Genomic DNA, 20,009 nt, shown 5'->3' with positions numbered 1-20,009 from the left:
TTTGTTTACTTTTACAAATGTTTGAAAGAACTCTCGGCGGGAAGCAAGACGAGCTTAAATGCATGGAATTAGTCGGCCTTACTCATTCATTTTGGTTGGGAAGGAAAAGGGAGTTTTAATGAACCTATTTAATTACTTCCTTGTCAGTTAAACTTGTTTTTCATATTGCTCATATTGTCATTTAAAGGTTAAAAGAAAGTTCAGCTCAAAATGAAGATTCTGTCATTATTTACTCACTGACATTCCAAACCTGACTTTGTTCTGGTGAATACAAGAGAAGATCCAAAACAACAAAATCAAAAAGACACAAAATATATGTTTTTTTGTATTCCATGGAAGTTAACGTAATTTGTGAAATATTTTTACATTTAGCAGTATATGAGAAGCTCTACACTCTGAAAAATGATTTGAAAAGGTCTTTTTTTGCAGCAGTGAACAATTATGGGTTCCCCAAAGAAACCTTTCTGCGAACAGTTCACAAGAACTATTTTCTTCTTAGTGTGGAGATCTAAAGAACCCTTTTCCACTATAAGGAAACTTTTATGCAATGGAAAGGTTCCATGGATGTTCTTGATTAAACTATAGATGCCAATAAAGAAAGAGTGTAGGTAAAGTTTCACATGTGAGAAGATCCTGTGATACAGGCACAGAGAACACAGTAGGAATAAAGACAAATCAAAGATCTGCTTAAGGGCTCTGGGTTTGAGCCAGCTTTGAATCAGGTTATTCCTTCGTAGTAATTATTCTCCACTCCCTGATCACTAACTCATTCCCATATTTCAAAGTATCAGCTGTTCCACTGCCAGAATTTAATGAGGACTTTTGTAACAGCAGTGCAGTACTGTACTTTTCCCTTGGATCCAATGTAAAAAAACACAAACACTTCCAAAGCTGATTAGATGAGAAAGATTTAATCAGGCTACTCTAAAAGGGTGTTCTCCGGAATGTTTAAATCACCTAATCAGAGGACATGTATTGTTTGGAATAGCCCAACAGTATTTTCTCCCCTTTAACCATCCAGCTGTTCCATAAACAACATTGAACTTCCTGAAGAACAGGACATATTCTGTGCCTACGTCTATTCCGACTAATTTGAACTCAGACTCATGTGGCCAGTTTGGACACAGTTACTGTGAATTATTATTAACTGTAATTTTGTCCCGCTCGACTGAACTGATGGATCATTGGTTTAATGATATCTGGGAGTTTGGAACAACAAAACAGAAAGTTCTGTTCCATATCCTGTTAAGAGTAAATCATTCATGCAGGATGTAAGTCAAGCAAATCTCAACGGCAAAACACTTTCCACAGTCTTCTCTTCCTGTTCTTTGCACGGGGCTTTATTTTTAGGGATATGTTATAAAAGACTGATAATATTAATAATAACGATTAAATCAGTACATTTATAGGCTATAAACTCCCCAATACTCTCATAGGATGGGCATTCAAAACTACATAAAAAACACAGTAAAAACAAGAAATTCAGTGAGAATTAATTGAAAATACAGCGGCGGACGGGGGTGTTTTTTGTAGGCACAGACTCAGCAATTAAAATGTTTATTCTATTAATAAGAGTATGGTCAAATAGAGCTCCAAATCAGGTATACATATTGCATCTGCAATATTATCACAAAGCTCCCTCTTGTGGTTTAAACACGCCCCTCATCATCAGTAGAGAAGAACTACAAGTACCAGAGCGCCAGTCTGCTGTGCTGCCATAGCAACCAAACCAACGCACCTCACTCGAGTGTCCACATTTTAGGCGACATGGTGATAATTTAGTAACGTTGTGTTCGTAAACTATAAGACACATTAGGTAGAAAACGAATCGTTTTAAATATAATATAGAAGCACCGAGAGCGACATGTCTTTCAAAACTGGACAAGTGGAAAACATCAAGTTTCCCTGGTAAGTTGCACACTTTGCAACCCCATGCAATTATATTTTTTCCTTTAATTGCAAAATTAGTTATTATTACTGTGACTAAAATAAAATATAACTTTTTAAACGAAATACTAACTTCTAACATGAAAAACTGGCAATGTGACATATTCCAACAGGTGTTCTTCTTTTTCCCTTTTTAGACTATTAACAACTTTTCTTCTGAATATTCTACGGGTGTCACAGTAAAGTTATCGTAAAACAATTTCTAACAAAATATCGTGGATTGTGTCAATCTGTGTTGTGTATAGTTCACCCAATATGAAAATTACTGTGAGAAAAAAAATTAAGTTTACAGAGTTTTAGTGTCAGTACTACATTAAACTACTATTTATAATGTTGAATATAATGTATAATAATGCAATGGGGGAATGTTTGTGGGTCTTGATAATGCCAAATGTTTTGTGTTACCAGTGAAAAGTGGCCTACACTATTTTAAATATATGTAGGCCTAGTCAGTGACAGAGTGTAAGCATTTTAGTCTAAAATAATTCTGTATTTTCAGCTTCAGAATCATGAATATTTTTATTCTGGTGTCACCATTGTCCTGTGTATTGGGTCACCAGCACCAAGTCCAAGCCTATTCATTTCCAGCCACAATGTAATACCAAATTTAGCATTTTAATCAACAGTACATTTTTAGTTAACCTTTTACTATATGGAGTATCGTATCATGAGTACAGTATCAAATCTTGACATGAGGGTATCGCTACACCAAAAGAATGTTCACTTTATAACTTAAAGTAAAGCTCTATGTAAGCTCATTGAGGAACAGCTCTTTATTTCCAACCTGCTAGGTTCAGTCCTTTCTTGCCATTTTTCCATCAAGTTGTAATTAGTACTGAAGCTTGATGAGAAAGTATGCTGTACCCTTTTATAAATACATCCTCAAATTTCAACAAGATTTTTTTACAGAGCTCATCTGGTACTGCATAACGGGAATGACCACAACTCTTGTCTTTGTCTTCAGGTTTAAGGAACGGCTAAAGACTAAATATCTCAGGGATCTTAGGCAAAAGCAACAGTTATCTGGGGCATTAGATAGTCGCAAATGGCGTTTTTTGTCCCCGGGCCTAGATGATTTTAGAGCTGGTTACCCGACAGTCAATAAAGAGCTCTTTACCCAGTGTAAAAGTGGACCCTCCCCTGCGTTCTTTGGGATGCCGAACCACCACACTTGTTCAACAAAGTTCCCGCAGAAGAGACTGAGTAAAACTCAAGCGTGTTACTCAAAGCAGAATCCCCAGAGTCAAGCTCAGCGTGAGTTCATTGATGCTGTCGAGCACAAAGTCAAACAACACCCACTGGCCCTGTATCCACATCTGGAGAGCGGTCTGACACCAGAGGTAATGCCACTCTTAAAATGTTGTCGACATGACTGGACAACATGTCAATAGGCTACACTTCAATTCATGTTAGAGTTGCTGTTAGCTATTTTTTAAATGCAACAAACATTTACCCTCATAATAAACCACACACAAAAAAAAAGAGTTAACACTGTATCAATGGGGTTTCTAGTAAGCTTCTTCTGTTTTGTTAGCAAATTACATTAGTTATGGTCTCCCATTCACCAGGATAGATAATTACCCAACGATGATGACGACTTACAATTTAGAGAATCATGGTAATGCGAAAAGGGTTCACTGGAAGCTGTGGGAGTGTTTGGGAAACCTGGTTGAAAACAGTTTTGTGATTCCATTTGGTGCTATTTGTGGCGCTGAAATCCCTAACAGAATCTTTAAAAATGAAAGATGATGAAGCAAAAAATAATACATTGAGGAATATTAATTGCAATGTATAATGTACAATGCCTCCAAACACCAACTTTTTCAACAGTTATTTGATCAGGTTTTGTCAGTCCTGGATCCTGATATGTGCGTGAAGGAAGAATTGTCCATAAAATCTCCCACAAAGAAAATGGAACATCTAGAAGAAAACAGAGCACAATGTGAATTCTCAACTCCGGAGACAATAAAACCATCCATCAACATCAAGTGATTTTAATTTCCTCTTTTGTGCATGTTTCTGGTTTTAGTTCTTATCCCATTCCAATAGAATGGAACCGGTCACAATGTTATGTTAAAAACAGTATTCCTATTTTAATGTCAAATTTATTTCCCGGTGGGAGACATTACAGAAGTACATTACATATATCATAATACCATACCCTTCTTAAAATTCCCAAGGCCTCAAAAGGAGAAATGTAAAGACGCCAGACCAAAGATTCCCTATAAATGGCAGAGACTCAAAGGAACTCTGGGTGTCAAAGACGATCATATGGCGAGTGTTAAACACTTGCACTCCGTATCACAAGATGACCAGCAGATGATTTTCGAGCTCTTCTGTGAATGGATTTCTTCACTGGTAAGTAATATTTCATCATGTACACATTACGCAATAGATATTAAGCCTACTTGTTCTTTCTTCTTTGAATGTTTTCTCAGGGTGGAGAGACCAGTGATCTGACTAAGTCAACCATCTTGGACATGTTTAAGAGTGACTATGAGAAGAAATCCTCCATGACCTTACCTATTAACAAGACTGATCCTAATCAAACTATAGCAAAACTCCAGAGCTCTGTAGAGGAACATAATAAAGGCCAGCGTGTTAAGGAGCTCAGGTTGACTCAGGTTGGATGCATTGTTTTTGGTCTTAATACATAATTTTTGCTATTGGATTAACAAGTCTCTTCTATGTTTGTACAAAGGCCTATAAACCCAACAGACCCCAGGCTGCCAATGATCCTCAAGCCCTGGCAGAGATCACAGGGAGTCTGGATATTGAGGAACAGCTGAGTGAGCAGGTGACTTATATAGCATCGACTAGGTATAAAAAGAGCAAATAATGTGACAGCTGATGATGTGGCAAACCAGCCTGATCTTAATTTAGTTGCTGGAGTTCCATTCATATTTTCCTGTCATCTAGGATAAGGAGCTGAAGCAGATTCACGGCATTCAGGCATTCAGAGAGTTCATTATCAAAAAGGGAGTGAGAATGCCAAGGGTAATACAACTGAATAAATATTTTATAAGTTTAAATTCAAATAATATTTCATATACTTTGACAAATTAATTATTTAATAATCAAGTATTTTATTCATGTCCTTGTGTAGTTTCTCAGTGCTGTATTCTCAGAGGATGAACAGAAGAACAGGATCAGAGACTCCACTTCATCATCTACAGGGAGAGCTGTGCATTAAACTCTTTAAATAGTATTCCCTTATGTTGTTTTATTGAACATTGCTTCACACATTCATGCATCAGCTGCTAAATGCAGTTCTCCCAACTACAATTTGTGTTGAGATTAAAGGAACATTTTACCCCCAAGCCAGATTGCTGTATACTCTAAATTCATGATCAAAAAAATTAAACTAGGGCGTATTTGGCATGACTCTCTCTTCCTCTAGTTTTCTTTATTCATTCATAAAACTTTCACTGAAAAACAAACACTGTGTTCTCAGCTTCCCGGTGGGACTTACTAGGGCTTTCTAAGAATTTTTTGGGTAAACATTAATAAGTCTGCTCTTATGCATTCTTGCTTAGGTAGAATTGATAAGCAATATTTTGAAGGCTGGTCTAGCAAAGGGTCAATTGTTATTAGGTGTGTTTGACCTCGTCCGGCGCTGCACAGATCAAAGCAGTGCATGGCGGTTAGAAACGGCTAAGACCGCGAGAGCAGTCATCTGGCTCATTCGGGTTAGCTTCTAAAGATTGGCTGTATTTGCTCTGATGACAACAAAGCTATTTCACAATAGGCTAGAGATTCACTAATAACAACAATGACGTGCGTTTCATATTTATTCTGACACCTTCAGTTCCACTAATGCTAACAAATGTTTATAACAGTAAAACCTCATGTAATCTTAATGTTATTGTGTGTCGTGTTTAATAAAATGAAAGTGATTTAAATAATATGACCTCACTTTATTGGTATTTTAATAATATAGGCTTTCCCCCCCTTTTTTTAATAATATTTTTTTTGTACATACAGGTGCTGGATTAAAGGGTAAATTCACCCAAAAATTTAAATTCTGTCATTAATTACTCACCCTCACGTTGTTCCAAACCCATAAGACTTTCATTCATCTTCAGAACACAAATGAAGATATTTTTAATACAATCTGAGATTTCTGTTCCTCCATTGACAGCCTAGCAAAAAGTTCATAAAGTGATTGTAAAACTAATCTATATGAATTGAGTGGTTTACACACATCAGTTGTGGTAAATGGAAGCTCAAGCATGTTCGCTTGATGTGCGAGAACCAATATTGTTCATTCTTGCGGTCAAGCAGGTTCGGTTAAACTTCTGTTTGTGTTCGCTAATCAATGTTTATATGTGAATAAAAGCCTAAATTCAATCCGTTCATTATATGAAGCGATTGTGTCTCTTTAGAAAACTTTGACTAAACCACTCAATTCACAATTCATCTGGATTAGTTTTACGATCACTTTATGAACTTTTTGAAGCGTCAAAATTTCAATTGCGTTGCTGTCAGTGGAGTGACAGAAAGCTCTCAGAATTCATCAAAAATATCTTTGTGTTCTGAAGATGAACGAAAGTCTTAGGGGTTTGGAAAGACATGAGGGTGAGTAACTGATGACAGAATTTTCATTTTTGGGTGAACTGTCCCTTTAAGCAGCACATAACCCACAGAATGAAAAAAGTGTTTCCGGTTGCTACTTTTAAAATTCAAACGTCTGTTTATCTGACAAATATTACATCTAATCCACTTTATTTGCAACAAAGCAAACACGGTGTAAGCATCACTTTAGGAAGCTGAAAGTAATTTGACAGTTTTGTTTTCAACTTGTCCCCCAATTTTAAGCAGCAAATCTCACTGATCAGTAAGGCCAGCCACAGTCAAAGTCAAGCACACCTCTTGAGATTATAAAACAAAAAACAAAAATAGTGTCATTCTGACCATCACCCTTCAGTTGAAAATCCTTCAGTAAGTTCTACGGTCTGTCCCGATCTTTTTCCGCGATCCCTGTCCTTTGAGCTCATCTTGATTGTTGGCAGCTGATAAAAGACCAATAAACTTCCAGCTTTATAACCAAATAATCACTCACTGTGATTTACAACATACAGTAAAATAATTTAATCATCGGCATTGTTAAATAAATCTTGCATCGGGTAACACTAATCAGTTTAATTTTCATAAAACGACTCTTATTGTGTGTAGCTTACATATCTGATTAGCTTTGGAAAGGGGCCAATAGTTTCTGTCAGCAGGAAGATCCGAAGTGAGGAGAAGGTGCACGGGAGACCGGCATCCTGCCGCACGAGCAGAGCGGGAATAACACATCTGGCCCACTCTAGAGCGTACTGCTTTATCTGTCAAACAAGAGACATTTGATTATATATATGTATTTTTCCAAATTAGCAGAGATCATTAATCAGTTTTTCCATCATTGATCAAAGTAGTGGCACAAAGACTCACTGTCAGCTGATAAAGGGCTGTTGCAATCCTGCTTATAAGGTTCAGCAGTTCTGAGCTCACTGCAAAGCACACATGCAACAGAAGCAGCACATGCATTAATTGTGTCTCAGAGAGAGTGGAGAACAAGCATAAATCACTGCAGAGAAGCACTTAAATGTTACGAAACATTTTAAACGAGGAAAAAGCACTATATTGGGCATCAAGCATCTGTGCATGTGTGGTTAGAAGGCATGAAACTACTTGTAGTTAACATGTGTGTGTACTTTCCTCATACCTGTAACTGGTTATTCCCCCAAATGTCCCTGTGGTAAATCTTGCTTCTTTAGTTTCTATTGGTCTGCAATGAAAAATGATAAATAAGATACACAAAACTCTACTTGTATGGAATTTCCTCAACTCCTCCAGTGGTCTTCCCTTAGGTGTTTTCCTCTATAATGGCCTTTTATGAATGAGACTCACTGTCTAGATTTGTGGTCTTCTTCGGGTATCCTCCTGAAGCTCGTACTAGTGTGTGGGCCTTGCTCTTCAACAATCCCGCCACGCAGCTCTCTTACAGCTCTCTTCAGCTCCACAATGGGGTCACACACTCTCACCTGGAAAGTTTCCAAAGGGAAATCTGTTCCAGCACATCCTGTCAGTTCAGATATTTGAGTGTGTGTGTAGTTAGCAAGGCTTTTTCATACCTCCATTAGGCCATTAACGTTCTGCTGAGCGAGGGGAAGACGGGTACGACTGTTGACTGGAGATCTGGGGATGTTACGCCAGTTCTGGCTTTGCAAATCCTGACCAAACAGACATACACATGGAAATAGCATAACAGTAAAAAGAATAGTAACATTTGACCACAAGATGAAATCAAATAATTACTACTACAGTAAATTTGTCTACGTTTTACCTTTAAATCTAAAACATGATGCAGTTTCAGCCTCATAAGCTCCTGTTCCTGCTTCTGAATAAAGTCTTGACATTCAGCCAAACTGTCAGACATCTGTAGAATATACATTATGTTTCAATTGTTTAAAATGTCAGTCATCTGCTCTATTATCTGACAGTCATACTGTTGTATTTGGAATAAGCCTGCTTAACAAGACGACTGTCAGACACCTTGAATAAAGCTGCTTCCAGTCTCTCTGCTTTGCCTTTGAGTTCTCGCTCTTGTGAGCACAGTGTCTCCACTTCTGACTCCAGTCTTCTCCTGCTCTCCCTCTCTGACACTAGTTCTTGTGTCTGTCTCTTAACCAGCAATGCCTGACGATGCTTCTCCTATGACATGTGCACAAAAGGAAAACATACATAAACAGAAAAAAGTTGCTCTTTGGTTTGTGCAAAAATACTTTGGAAATGAGATTGACTAGGTTAAAGGGTTAGTTCACCCAAAAATGAAAATGATGTCATTAATGACTCATCCTCATGTCGCTCCAAGCCCGTAAGACCTCCGTTCATCTTCAGAACACAGTTTAAGATATTTTAGATTAAGTCCGAGAGCTTTCTGTCCCTCCATTGAAAATGTATGAACGGTATACTGTCCTTGTCCAGAAAGTCAATAAAGACATCATCAAAGTAGTCCATGTGACATCAGTGGGTTAGTTAGAATGTTTTGAAGCATCGGAAATACATTTTGGTCCAAAAATAACAAAAACTACGACTTTATTCAGCATTGTATTGTCTTCCGGTTCTGTTGGGGATCCGCGTTCAGTAACGCTGCTGACGTAAGACGCTGCTGACGTGTGTCTGGTGCGCCCGAGCTTCGTTTACAGTCTGAGGGAGACGCACGCTGGAAACAAAACAATCTTCACAAACATGTCTAAGGATTTCCACACAGAGGAAGACTTGCATGTTTTTGCCCAGCCATATTTATTTGAACCCGAATACACGGACGCACCAGATACACGTCAGCAGCGTCTTACGTCATCAGCGTCACTGCGGACTCGTGAACGCGAATCCTCAACAGAACCGGAAGACAATACAATGCTGAATAAAGTCGTAGTTTTTGTTATTTTTGGACAAAAATGTATTTCCGATGCTTCAAAACATTCTAACTAACCCACTGATGTCACATGGACTACTTTAATGATGTCTTTATTTCCTTTCTGGACAAGGACAGTTTACCGTTCATACATTTTCAATGGAGGGACAGAAAGCTCTCGGACTTAATCTAAAATATCTTAAACTGTGTTCTGAAGATGAACGGAGGTCTTACGGGCTTGGAGCGACATGAGGGTGAGTCATTAATGACATAATTGTGAACTAACCCTTTAATATTTGTTCTTGCATTCAAGAAAAGTGCTGCAATAGTCATCTACTAAACCCCAAAAGGGTTTTTTGGCTAGGTTTATGGCTGGGAAACATATCAGTCTTACACTGTAGTTATACAATTTTAAATTATTTCACAATACTGTGCAATCTGCGATTCTAAGTAGCGTAACTAGTATTAAATAACTCCCAATGAGGAGTGAAACAATTTCCTAAATGCAACAAAGAACATTCTTATATTTCCAACTTATTTTCAGCCATATAATCCTGCAATTCAACATACAATTGAAGTCATAATTTTACAAACACCTTGCAGAATCTGCAAGTGTTAATAGTAAAAAAAGGGAATAAAAACAAGTTACATCCCATTCAAAAGCTTACATTACCAGCTCTTAATGCATCATGTTTCCTTCTTGAGCACCATTCAATTGTTTGCATCTTTTCCAATATTTGTGTATTAGTTCCAAAATTGCCCTCAGTGTGAAAAGATGGATTTCAAAATCATAGTCACAGCTGGAAATGGTTCAAAGATGCAGATGATGTTGGAAAACCAAAGAATGTGTAGGACCTTGAGGATTTGTGCATTTACAGTTTAACTCAGGATAAATAAGGGACTCATGAACAACTAATCACAAGACATAAAACAGTTGTGAATCATCCAGGTATTAAAGGGATAGTTCACCCAAAAATGAAAATTCTGTCAGTATTTACTCACCCTTATGTTGTTCCAACCCCGTAAGACGTTCGTTCATCTTCGAAATACGAATTAAGATATTTTTGATGAAATCCGAGAGCTGGATCACTCCTCCATACTAGTCCATTATGGACTAGTATGGAGGAGTGATCCAGCTCTCAGATTTCATCAAAAATATATTAATTCGTGTTCCGAAGATGAACGAAGGTCTTACGGGGTTGGAACAACATGAGGGTGAGTAAATACTGACAGAATTTTCATTTTTGGGTGAACTATCCCTTTAAGAATTAAACTTATGAACTGGTTTATTTGTGTCAATTCAGTGTCTTAGGGACAATATGTAAACATCTGTTCTGTGATACAGCTATGTAGGGGTCAGTACTACATACAAAAAATTAAATAAATTGTATGATCCCTCTTAGTATTATTTTTTCTTAATTATTAACATTTTGCTGATTCTGCAAAGTGTATGTAAACTTATGACTACACCTGTAGAACAAATACAAAAAAAGCGATTTGCCTGAAAACTGTCTCTCTGAGATGATTCCTTTTAATTTCAAACAAGCATACCAGAGCAAGTTACACCAACACTCAGGCCATATTTCCCACCGTCTTTCTGATAATCCTCTCCTATAAATATTTCATGCATATTAGTGGTGGGAAAGGGGTATCCCTGACAGTGCTTTGTGAAAACAGAAAAGTGCTCGACAGTCAATAAAAATGATTTCCCCTGGTTTCAAGCTTAAGGAGACTGTTTCAGCTTCACTTTTGAAACGAGATAAATAATAAAGTACCATTTTTAGAATGCAGACACCATGAGGTTGAAAGCCACGCTTATTTTAAAGTGTTTCGACACATCTGAGGCCATACCTTCCCTCCAAGTGTTGTTAATTATTTGGAAAATACATAAATATACACTTTTTTGGTCTGAAAATGATCATATCATGCATTATGATAACATTATTACCTATATACTTAGATCATAGGTCTTAAACCCTGCTCCTGCTCCACTGTCCCACAAAGTTTCTAACCAACCCTAATAAAACACACCAGAATCAGCTAAAGCTCTTGAAAAATCACAAGCTGAAGCAGGTTGGTTATAAACTTTGCAGGGCAGTGTGACTTCAGGAGCAGGGCTGAAAACCTCTGACTTAGATATACTTAGGTGTCCAGGCCTAAACTGTTGGTAACTATTTTAACATTACATATACACACTAATTAGTAACAGGGAGTTGCTGTGAGAAAACAGAAAATTCTTGTTAGTGATGCATTTCACCATCTTGAGCTTCTCGATGGTCTCTTCAAGCAGCTGAATTCGGCTTTGCAGAAAATCAATCTGCTCTCTTTTAGCAGTGATCTGTTTCTGCATCCCAAGAGCAACCCTGAGACCTGAAATACATAAAACACATTCCAATCAGTTCAACCACAGTAAATACCAAGAATAAAACTCTGAAAAATAATTCACTGTCCTGTCTGAAAGAGGAATATTATGTGCGATGCATTATTGAGGTATCGCCCTATTTGAGAATCGTTTCTCAGGTTGTTGTGCCAGCTGCATCGCGTTCACAAGAGAATGACTTGGACTATATTGTTAATGCATTGTCTGCATTTCAAAACACACTTTGTCCAGCGAACCAATGAACAGAAACTTACGTCATATGAGACCATTTTCCCATTCTGTCTCTCTCACAATTGAATGGGACAAAATGAAACAATGGAGGGTTACAGAGGTCAGACCTAGAAATCATAGCTACATTATGTAACAGCCCCCACAAACACTGCACACAGCGAGAACAAAAATGTTCTTTAACAATGTCTCAATACACGGACGGCAAACAGCTGAAAACATTATATAAATGTTAAAATGCATACTTTGTGCGGATTAAATGATGGAAAAGTGCATAGTGGAATAACAGCAGGAGTGCATGGAGTAGATCTATAATCTCAGTATGCCGTCTTCCTGCCATTATCCAAAATGCAAAACAACAAAACCATGGCCACACACTGGCTCTCTGTAAAGAATGTAAATGAATCCAGTGATGCAGGGTGTGGTCTTCCGCCTTTTATTTTATATACACTTGACCATGGTCTGGTTTTTCCTGAGGTAACACTGTGAAAACATCCTCACTTTAAATATCAGCAGTGCTATGAATTGGTGCGGAAGCCTATATTTGTATTTGAGCCTATTAGGATTTTTTTCTCAAAGCTTTGATCTCTGGAAAACTCAGGGGCCAGTCCTGAGAGGTTACTGAGGGCGAATTGGATCATTGTTCATTTTAAATGTCATTTTCTTTCTTTTTACCTGTAGCTTTAAAAATAATTTATTAAAACAAACAAACAAAAGTATTTTGTGTGTGTATGTACCGTGACCATCAACTCCCTCCAGGGTTCTCAACCAACTGTTGGCCTGGGTCAGTTCTGCCCGCACGGTCTTCAGCTGAGTCCTGAGGTTAAGGCTCTGTTGTTCCAGCTCACAGGTCTTACTGCCAAATAGCTCTTTAAAAGCTTCCTTCCCCGCTGATTGATAGGGAGCAATGTCAAAAATGTCGAGGTGATACAACTGTGATATCATGATGATGATAAAAATCTCATTAAAAGAAAGAATAGCTTCAAATGAAATGTCAAATGACATGGCCATAATCGTTTATTAATATTTCTAAGAAAATATCCACTACCATTGATAAGTTTCTTTCTTTTTTCTTCGACTAATCTGTCTGTCTGTAAAAAAAAAAAACTAATTTAAAAGATTATCCATCAACAGAGAACAGCCTTAATGTTTTTGAAAAGTTTCTTAAGATCATCCGGCTAAATTTACTTCACTATTTAATACAATAAAACAGTAATTCTGTGAAATATTATTACAATTTTAAATGAATATTTTCTAATTTAATATTTTAAAATGTAGATTTAACCCTTTGATGCCAAAGCTGAATTTTCAGCATATTTACTCCAGTCTTCAATGCTACAGAAATCATCCTAATATGCTGATTTGATGCTTAAGAAACATTTCTTATTGTTATTATAAATGTTTAAAACTGTTGTGCAGCCTAATATTTTGTGGAAAAAGAGTTTTGATGAAAAGAAAGTTCCAAAAAACAGCATTATCCTTGCTGAATAAAAGTATTATCATTATTATTTTTAAATCATACTTACCCAAACTTTTAAACAGTAGTATATTTTTTAACAAAACTGTTTTACTGTACATTAATATCTGAAAAACTGCTGACTGGCAAATTATGTATTCCAAACAGACAGAAACATAAACCAAGAAATGACATCATACAGCGGTAAATATCTCTTAAAATATCAGCTAAATTGAGCTTTTTTTAATAAGGTGAGGTTCAGGTTTTAAAATGTACTCCTCAAAAACCTTTATGAATATTTGAATATTTTCTGATACTTGTAAAAAAAAAAAAGAAAAAAAAAAGAAAGTTACCCCTGAAAATATATTTAAAAACTCGGAAATAATAACTGAGATGTGTACACATGTATTAATTATGTTCTTAATTTAGATTTGATTGTTACACATGAGAATTATAGAGTTATTAAATTCAGACTTTTCTTAAAATCATTTAACTTTTCTTTTTCGTGAATAATATGAATCCTACTAGGCCTATATATCATTGACCAAGATGTCGCTTGGTTTGAATTTTTGCCTCTGCCAAACCAATGCATGCAATAAAAGCAAGAATTAAGCATTCAAATAGCTTTTAGGGACAATGTACGTTGAACAGTGTTTATAGTCAGTCTGCAGCTTGTGATAGCATTCAGATGAATCACTGTCTGTACCTTTCAGCTGGGTAAGCTGCATACGCTGCATTTCCAGCTCAGCGGTCATCTGCTGTTTCTCGAAAGTAAGCTGATCAACACTGCAGGTCTTTTCTGAGAGCGCAGCCTGCTGACAGGCCGTCTCTCCCGCCATTGTGCAGAGTCTCAGCTCTGCCTGTCTCAAAGCAGCCTGTTAAAACCAACCGCTATATGAATGACAAGCAAGTGCAATATAAAATAATCGTGTAACATATCTTCATAGCTCTTCCTGGGGCCAGTTGCATAAACATAGCCATTATGACCAATGGCTTACTGGTATGACCAATTAGCGGGTAGTCAAGGGGAAATCAGTCTTACTTTTTAGCATCAAATTAGACCAATCTCCGTTTTTATGAAACGGACTTAAAACAGTTGTGAAGTCTTCAAGAAAAAAACTTGACGACTAACTTGTAAGACTAGTCTTAGCAGTTTATGCAACTGGCCCCTGGTCTAGCCATTCATCATCAATAATGCCCATGAATGGGGTCATTTAATCTAGAACCAGTTTATTCTCTGAACAAAAACAACCTAATAGCAAAGGCATCCTAAATTGTGTATTAGTTGAATTCTACTACTAAAAAGATTCTACCCCAAATTTCCCCACCTTCAGTTGTTGGTTCTCTCCTCTGAGCTGCTCGATCTGGTTAGTTAAATATTGTTGCATGTCCACAGTGCAGCTGTGCTCAGAGATAAACTGCATGGCATTTTCCAGTTCTGCACACATCATCCGGTCATCTGCCTCTGTCCTCATGACCTTCAGCAGACCCTGAACCTCTTCCAGCGGGACATGGACCTGCTGCTTCAACAACACCGGCAGATGCCTTCCTTCCAACTGAATCACATATAACAACACTGAGACAAACGCCTCAAAACTGAAGAACATCTGGTTCTCAATCGGTGGGTCGCAGGAGGTCTGTTTTGAAAGGCTTTCAGACATCAGGAAAAAGACTATTTAAGTTTTAAAAGGGAGGAGAAACACTTCCCACATCTTTCGTCAAAGGCTGCATGTGTGTCCTATCAGACTCTATGGTATTTCTGTGCAAATTCATGTTTATGTTAATTTCGCGGTAAACTTAACAAATTTGTTTTATTTTAAGGAGCTTTTTGTCAACTTTGGTACTGTGTTTGGTTGGCACAGTGCTGTAAACAATATGAGTATAGATGATGTCACCTTGTGTCAGCAGTCATTTGTCAAGGTTGTTGCTTAACAATTCAGACAAAGAACATGTAGAGTAAATGGAACTGTGAGCCCTCTTTGCATCATTTTGAACTCAATGCATGTGGTACATCCTGTAATATAAGATGCAATTGCAGTTATTCCTGTTGGAGTCTGAGGCTGGTACAGGCTGTGCCGACCTGCCTCTCTCTTGGCTTGCTAAAGCTGCTTTATAATCAATTCTGTCTCACTGCGCAGACCTGGCATCTCGACCAGACTCATGCTGTTCTGTCTCTGCCAAAAGCTCAAGGGTGTCATAAACACAGTTTGAAAATGCAATTCTTTAAAATGAGTTCGTTTAAATGATCTTAAAGGTGCAGTGTGTGATTTTTAGCAGCATCTAGTGGTGAGGTTACGAATTGCAACCAACAAAAGTTATGGTGGCCGACAGGAAAATATGTCATCGTCTGAGACAGCAGAGAGTAGCCAGTTCAGCAATGAGGTTTCTTTACAAGGATAAATTAAGAGATTATGTTTACTTAATTATTCAGTAAAACTATATGTCATTGCGAATATTATTGTTGCTTGTTAATCGTTGTGTCAGTGTTTTATTCGCTGAACTAAGCTTGCTTCCTTGCACGAAGAGCAACATAGTAACGAAATGCGTTTGTCCGTTTAGGGCTACTGTAGAAACATGTTGCCGCCTTTCAATGTAAGGGTACATGCGGTGTATGTAGATAGAAACTGCTCATTCTAAGGTAATACAAATATAACAGTTCATTAAGTAAGGTTTTTATACACCACTGAAAACTTCTTTTTCAAGGTAGTGACAAAACACGCTCTGTAGCGCTGTGTGTTCGCTGTCGGCTACGGTTGAAACATGACGACACAATATGTCGACCTGCATAGAAGGGGGTGCCCGCGGTTATGGAGATATAAATGTCTCATTCTAAGGTAATAAAAACATAACGGTTCATTACGCAAGATCTTTATACACCACTGAAAGCATAGTTATGGATCTTATATTCCATTTCTGTTAATAGATCCTCAGAAATATTACACAATGCACCTTTAAATGTACGGCAAGTACTTTTTCTGTTGAAAAAAAGAGAGAGAGAGAGAGAGAGAGAGAGAGAGAGAGAGAGAGAGAGAGAGAGAGAGAGAGAGAGAGAGAGAGAGAGAGAGAGAGAGAGAGAGAGAGAGAGAGAGAGAGAGAGAGAATAAGAATGCCATTGTACTCTAAAATGATTTTTTAATGTTTTAGAAAAGTCTCTTATGCTCTTTCGGAAATTTATAACAAATGTTTTATTTTTTTTTTTTTATATTTAAAATGATCATTTATTCCTGTGAAGGCAAAGCTGAATTTTCAGCATCATTACTCCAGTCTCCAGTGTTTTCTGCTCAAGAATTATTTTTTGCGTGGAAACCAGGGTATTTTTTTTCAGAATTTTTTTTCATAAATAGAAAGTTCAAAGAACAGAATTTATTTGAAATTGAAACCTTTTGTAATATTATAATTGCCTTCACTGTCACTTTTGAGCAATTAAATGGATACTTGCTGATAATTTAATTCAAAGAAAGAAAGAAGAAAAAAAACGTACTTACCCCAAACATTTAAACAGTAATGTACACGTTTCAACAGGCGATTTCTACAAAGGCATTTTTCAATCAAAAATTTTGTTTTGGTGTGACTAAATACCTCTGATCAAGACCACTGAATTGCACCTTTAGCTGTTGATGAGACATTTCTTAAAACTGCAAGTGTGTCATTTTTGGCCCTATAGTGTTGCATAAACACGGGCTGCTTCAGAAATCACATACTTCCCTATATACTGTAATAGGTGAAAAACAGTATGTGATAAAAGTAGCATGTCCGAATTCACAGTACTCATAAGAGAGAAGGCAAAAAGTACCCGGATGACCTACTACTTCTGGTGAGATTCTAAAATTGTGCTTACAATGGACACTTTACTATCCCATGAGGCCACGGGAGAGGATTTGTGAACGACAGTGACATGACGCAACTGGTAGGTCACTTGATAAGGGACCATAGGGAATGAAGTACATGCATATTATACTCATACTACACACATTCATACTATAGAAGATACCTAAGCAGTCGGAAGCAATTACTCAAGAGAGTATGCGATTTCGGAAGCAGCCAATGTTTCCAAACAAGTTTCCTGAAAACCCCCCAGCTGCCATTGGTCAGGCAAACAGATAGCTGAATTTTCAGCATCATTACTCCATGTCACATGATCCTCCAGAAATCATTATAGTATGCTGATTTTCTGCTCAAGAAACATTTCTTACGCCATTGGTTGAGAAAACAAACAGATCAATGATTTGACAGTGCCACAAACACACAGCATTTACAAGCTTCAGGTCAGTATGTATCTGACAGTTGTTATTAAAAACCTTAAAAAAAGGCAAACAAAAAACAAACATCTTGAGCTGCCTACACTACTGTTTATTACTAAAAGTTGGCCGCGTTGTGTATGTAATTGGGCTGAGAGGTCTCTTCCTCTCACGGCCTTCCCGGCCTGGGACTGGGATTGAGCCAACTGCTCCTCCACTGAACTGACCAGCAGCCAACTCAATTACGTTCCAACAAACCTTCCTCTCATCGTAGACTTCAGCCAAATCCATCATATGAAGGCCATCAAGCATACCAGACGCACCAGTCAGACAGTGCTAATGTGAAAACATCCCACATCCCAGTGTTCTGCAGTTTTGGTGTAAACACAAAAAGGGCTGGGAACACTCCTCTCATTACCTTAGTTTCATACATCCGTTGTTTCTCTGACTCCGGCTCACTTTTCTTGCTCTGGTGCAAACAGGCTTGACTTGCAGCTTATTCTAACTTTTCTAGCACAGAGCAAAACCATTTTAATCAAAAAGTGACAGAAGGAAAAGCAGCTTGAAGGATATGTGTATGATGAGATTGAGAACTTGCTGTAATAACTCCACCAGAAGCTGCACTCTGTAAGCACCAACGTTTCTCAGTCAATATCGCCACTCTCTGGTCAGGACTGGTAATGCGTTGCTCTTGTCTGTAACATACTGTATTGATGGATCACATACACAGCATTACCTTAAATGAACCCAAAACCCAAAAAAATTTAACCTAGAGAGACAAACGCACAGGGAATTAACAAAGAATTAACAATAATATATATTTAAAACAATACCTGAATTAATACAGAGTAAATAATAAATACACATTCGACAAAGCCAAAAAAAAAGGACATGAACGCTCACTGAAGTCACAATTGGAATAAGTTCGTAATCACGACTTCTGAATTGGAAACTGGGAAGTAAGACATTTCTGATTGCACGGGAAAGCGATATAAGTGTAACATTTCAATCCATCTAACGTTATATCGACATTATCACTATCATAATTTTACTGCAGCACTTTTTTAAGCATTTCAATATGCCCATCCCGTCTAAGTCTGCAGTAGCCTACTGTATAACCATTTATGCAGTTTTGTTGTTTATCACAACCATGTAAACAAGTTTTATGACCATAAAGTAGAATAAACACCTGTTAAGTTAGCTAACGTTAAATATAACAAAAACCGTGGCGTTGTTTATTCTCTGCGCTTATTATTATCAGTAATTCACATAAAAATAAATCCTAACGTTACATACTACTCACATAACGTTAACCTGGCAAACTTACTCAGTATGGAAGAAGTTTGTTCTGGAGAAATGACACGCCGAAACGCTTCCGGTGGTGGACAGGTGCTTTAGTCATGTTTATCAGCTTTATTTTTGATAGCTAGAAAACATCCTGTATAACTGCGATATTCTCTTTCTATACTAATAAATTGGGAGTAAAACAAGTTTTAGGTACAATTATTTTCTTTTTACTTTGTTTGCACGTGCAACGAGACTTAACGAAGGCTACCTAACGTGCTAGCTAGTTTTCAAACAGGCCCAATGAAGCCATCATCGTCACTATAGCAACTACAGAGCTCGTAACAAGTTAACCAATTAGCTCGTAAAACGTCACTCCGTATGGGCTTTCCATTCACATAGGCCATTGCATGACTGCAACATGTCGCCGATCATGCACGATTCACCCCAGCCAGTGTGCCTTTATCATGTGCATCAGAAAACTTCACGCATTTCACAATAATCAACACGATGTAAAAATTGGTTAAGCTGCCTTCTCATGGACGGTATAAAAAGTAGTAGAATAGCCTAATAAACATCACATGTAGGATAATTGAAAAATGCAAACGTTGTTAACATATTTTAAATAAAAAAGTAATCCACTTGACTTAGGTATAATTTACGATGAAAATAGTCTATTATATTTAAAGCAAATATGTAAGATATTATGTTAAAGATATATAGGCTAGCAAATATTATAGTTTAATATCTCAAATGGATTGGTTTTAATAGTTGATTTTAATAGTTGATTATTATGTGCATGCAATAATGATAGAAATAAATTATTTTTATTTCTCTGTAAAAAAAACTATAAAAAGGTATTCAAAATGTAATTTCTCCATTTTCGCATGAATAGGTTATGTGTTTGACACACTTGTTATCTACAACCAAAGATTTCTCATTTTGCAGTTTGTTTTATAGGTTATTATTGTATTTGCATAGCTAATTGTGTCGTTTTTTTAAATAAAAACGTTTTGGAGTTCAATTGTTTATTTCGTAATAAAGATATAGATTTCACTCTCAATAAATTAGGGAGAG

The 20,009-nt window shown here is 37.1% G+C and overlaps 2 protein-coding genes across 4 annotated transcripts; one reads left to right on the top strand and one right to left on the bottom strand.

Moving 5' to 3' along the window:
- The first annotated feature begins 1,738 nt into the window (after window positions 1–1,738).
- On the top strand, window positions 1,739–5,772 carry fam47e (family with sequence similarity 47 member E). The gene is made up of 8 exons (XM_077231727.1): window positions 1,739–1,908; window positions 2,912–3,287; window positions 3,778–3,935; window positions 4,128–4,305; window positions 4,386–4,571; window positions 4,649–4,744; window positions 4,867–4,944; window positions 5,054–5,772. The coding sequence occupies exons 1-8, from the start codon at window positions 1,865–1,867 to the stop codon at window positions 5,138–5,140; spliced, it is 1,203 nt and encodes a 400-aa protein (XP_077087842.1). The 5' UTR covers window positions 1,739–1,864; the 3' UTR covers window positions 5,141–5,772.
- On the bottom strand, window positions 2,446–19,252 carry LOC143739322 (coiled-coil domain-containing protein 158-like). Of its 3 annotated transcripts, none has more exons than XM_077231725.1 (16): window positions 18,976–19,252; window positions 18,247–18,353; window positions 18,067–18,153; window positions 14,739–14,966; window positions 14,117–14,285; window positions 12,692–12,844; window positions 11,604–11,716; window positions 8,485–8,643; window positions 8,276–8,368; window positions 8,064–8,162; window positions 7,840–7,973; window positions 7,655–7,717; window positions 7,381–7,439; window positions 7,128–7,274; window positions 6,862–6,959; window positions 2,446–3,867 (listed from the first exon to the last, which is right to left on the bottom strand). In XM_077231725.1, exons 3-15 carry the CDS (start codon window positions 18,079–18,081, stop codon window positions 6,886–6,888), a joined length of 1,506 nt encoding a protein of 501 aa, XP_077087840.1. In that variant the 5' UTR covers window positions 18,082–18,153; window positions 18,247–18,353; window positions 18,976–19,252; the 3' UTR covers window positions 2,446–3,867; window positions 6,862–6,885. The 3 variants fall into 3 exon arrangements, 2 of the variants coding, with proteins under 2 accessions (XP_077087840.1, XP_077087841.1); XM_077231726.1 differs by lacking the exon at window positions 2,446–3,867 and adding an exon at window positions 5,020–5,117; XR_013204172.1 differs by lacking the exon at window positions 7,381–7,439 and having other exon boundaries at window positions 18,067–18,158.
- Between the last annotated feature and the right edge of the window lie 757 nt (window positions 19,253–20,009).

Source organism: Siphateles boraxobius, unplaced genomic scaffold (assembly GCF_051911475.1).
Source record: "Siphateles boraxobius isolate OS27281-9 unplaced genomic scaffold, OSU_SipBor_1 16, whole genome shotgun sequence".
In the NCBI taxonomy this organism is placed as follows: domain Eukaryota; kingdom Metazoa; phylum Chordata; class Actinopteri; order Cypriniformes; family Leuciscidae; genus Siphateles; species Siphateles boraxobius.
The sequence above is the reverse complement of the archived record's forward strand: the minus strand, read 5'-3'. Positions and strand labels throughout refer to the sequence as shown.

What these genes read in the sequence shown, in the direction of transcription:
- fam47e (XM_077231727.1), top strand. Translation starts at nt 1,865, where the DNA reads ATGTCTTTCAAAACTGGACAAGTGGAAAACATCAAGTTTCCCTG. An exon ending in GTGAATGGATTTCTTCACTG is followed by an intron (nt 4,306 to 4,385) that starts GTAAGTAATATT and finishes ATGTTTTCTCAG; the next exon opens with GGTGGAGAGACCAGTGATCT. An exon ending in AGGAACAGCTGAGTGAGCAG is followed by an intron (nt 4,745 to 4,866) that starts GTGACTTATATA and finishes CCTGTCATCTAG; the next exon opens with GATAAGGAGCTGAAGCAGAT.
- LOC143739322 (XM_077231725.1), bottom strand. An exon ending in GCAGCTTACCCAGCTGAAAG is followed by an intron (nt 12,845 to 14,116) that starts GTACAGACAGTG and finishes CCTATCAATCAG; the next exon opens with CGGGGAAGGAAGCTTTTAAA. An exon ending in TGGAAGCAGCTTTATTCAAG is followed by an intron (nt 8,369 to 8,484) that starts GTGTCTGACAGT and finishes TATATTCTACAG; the next exon opens with ATGTCTGACAGTTTGGCTGA.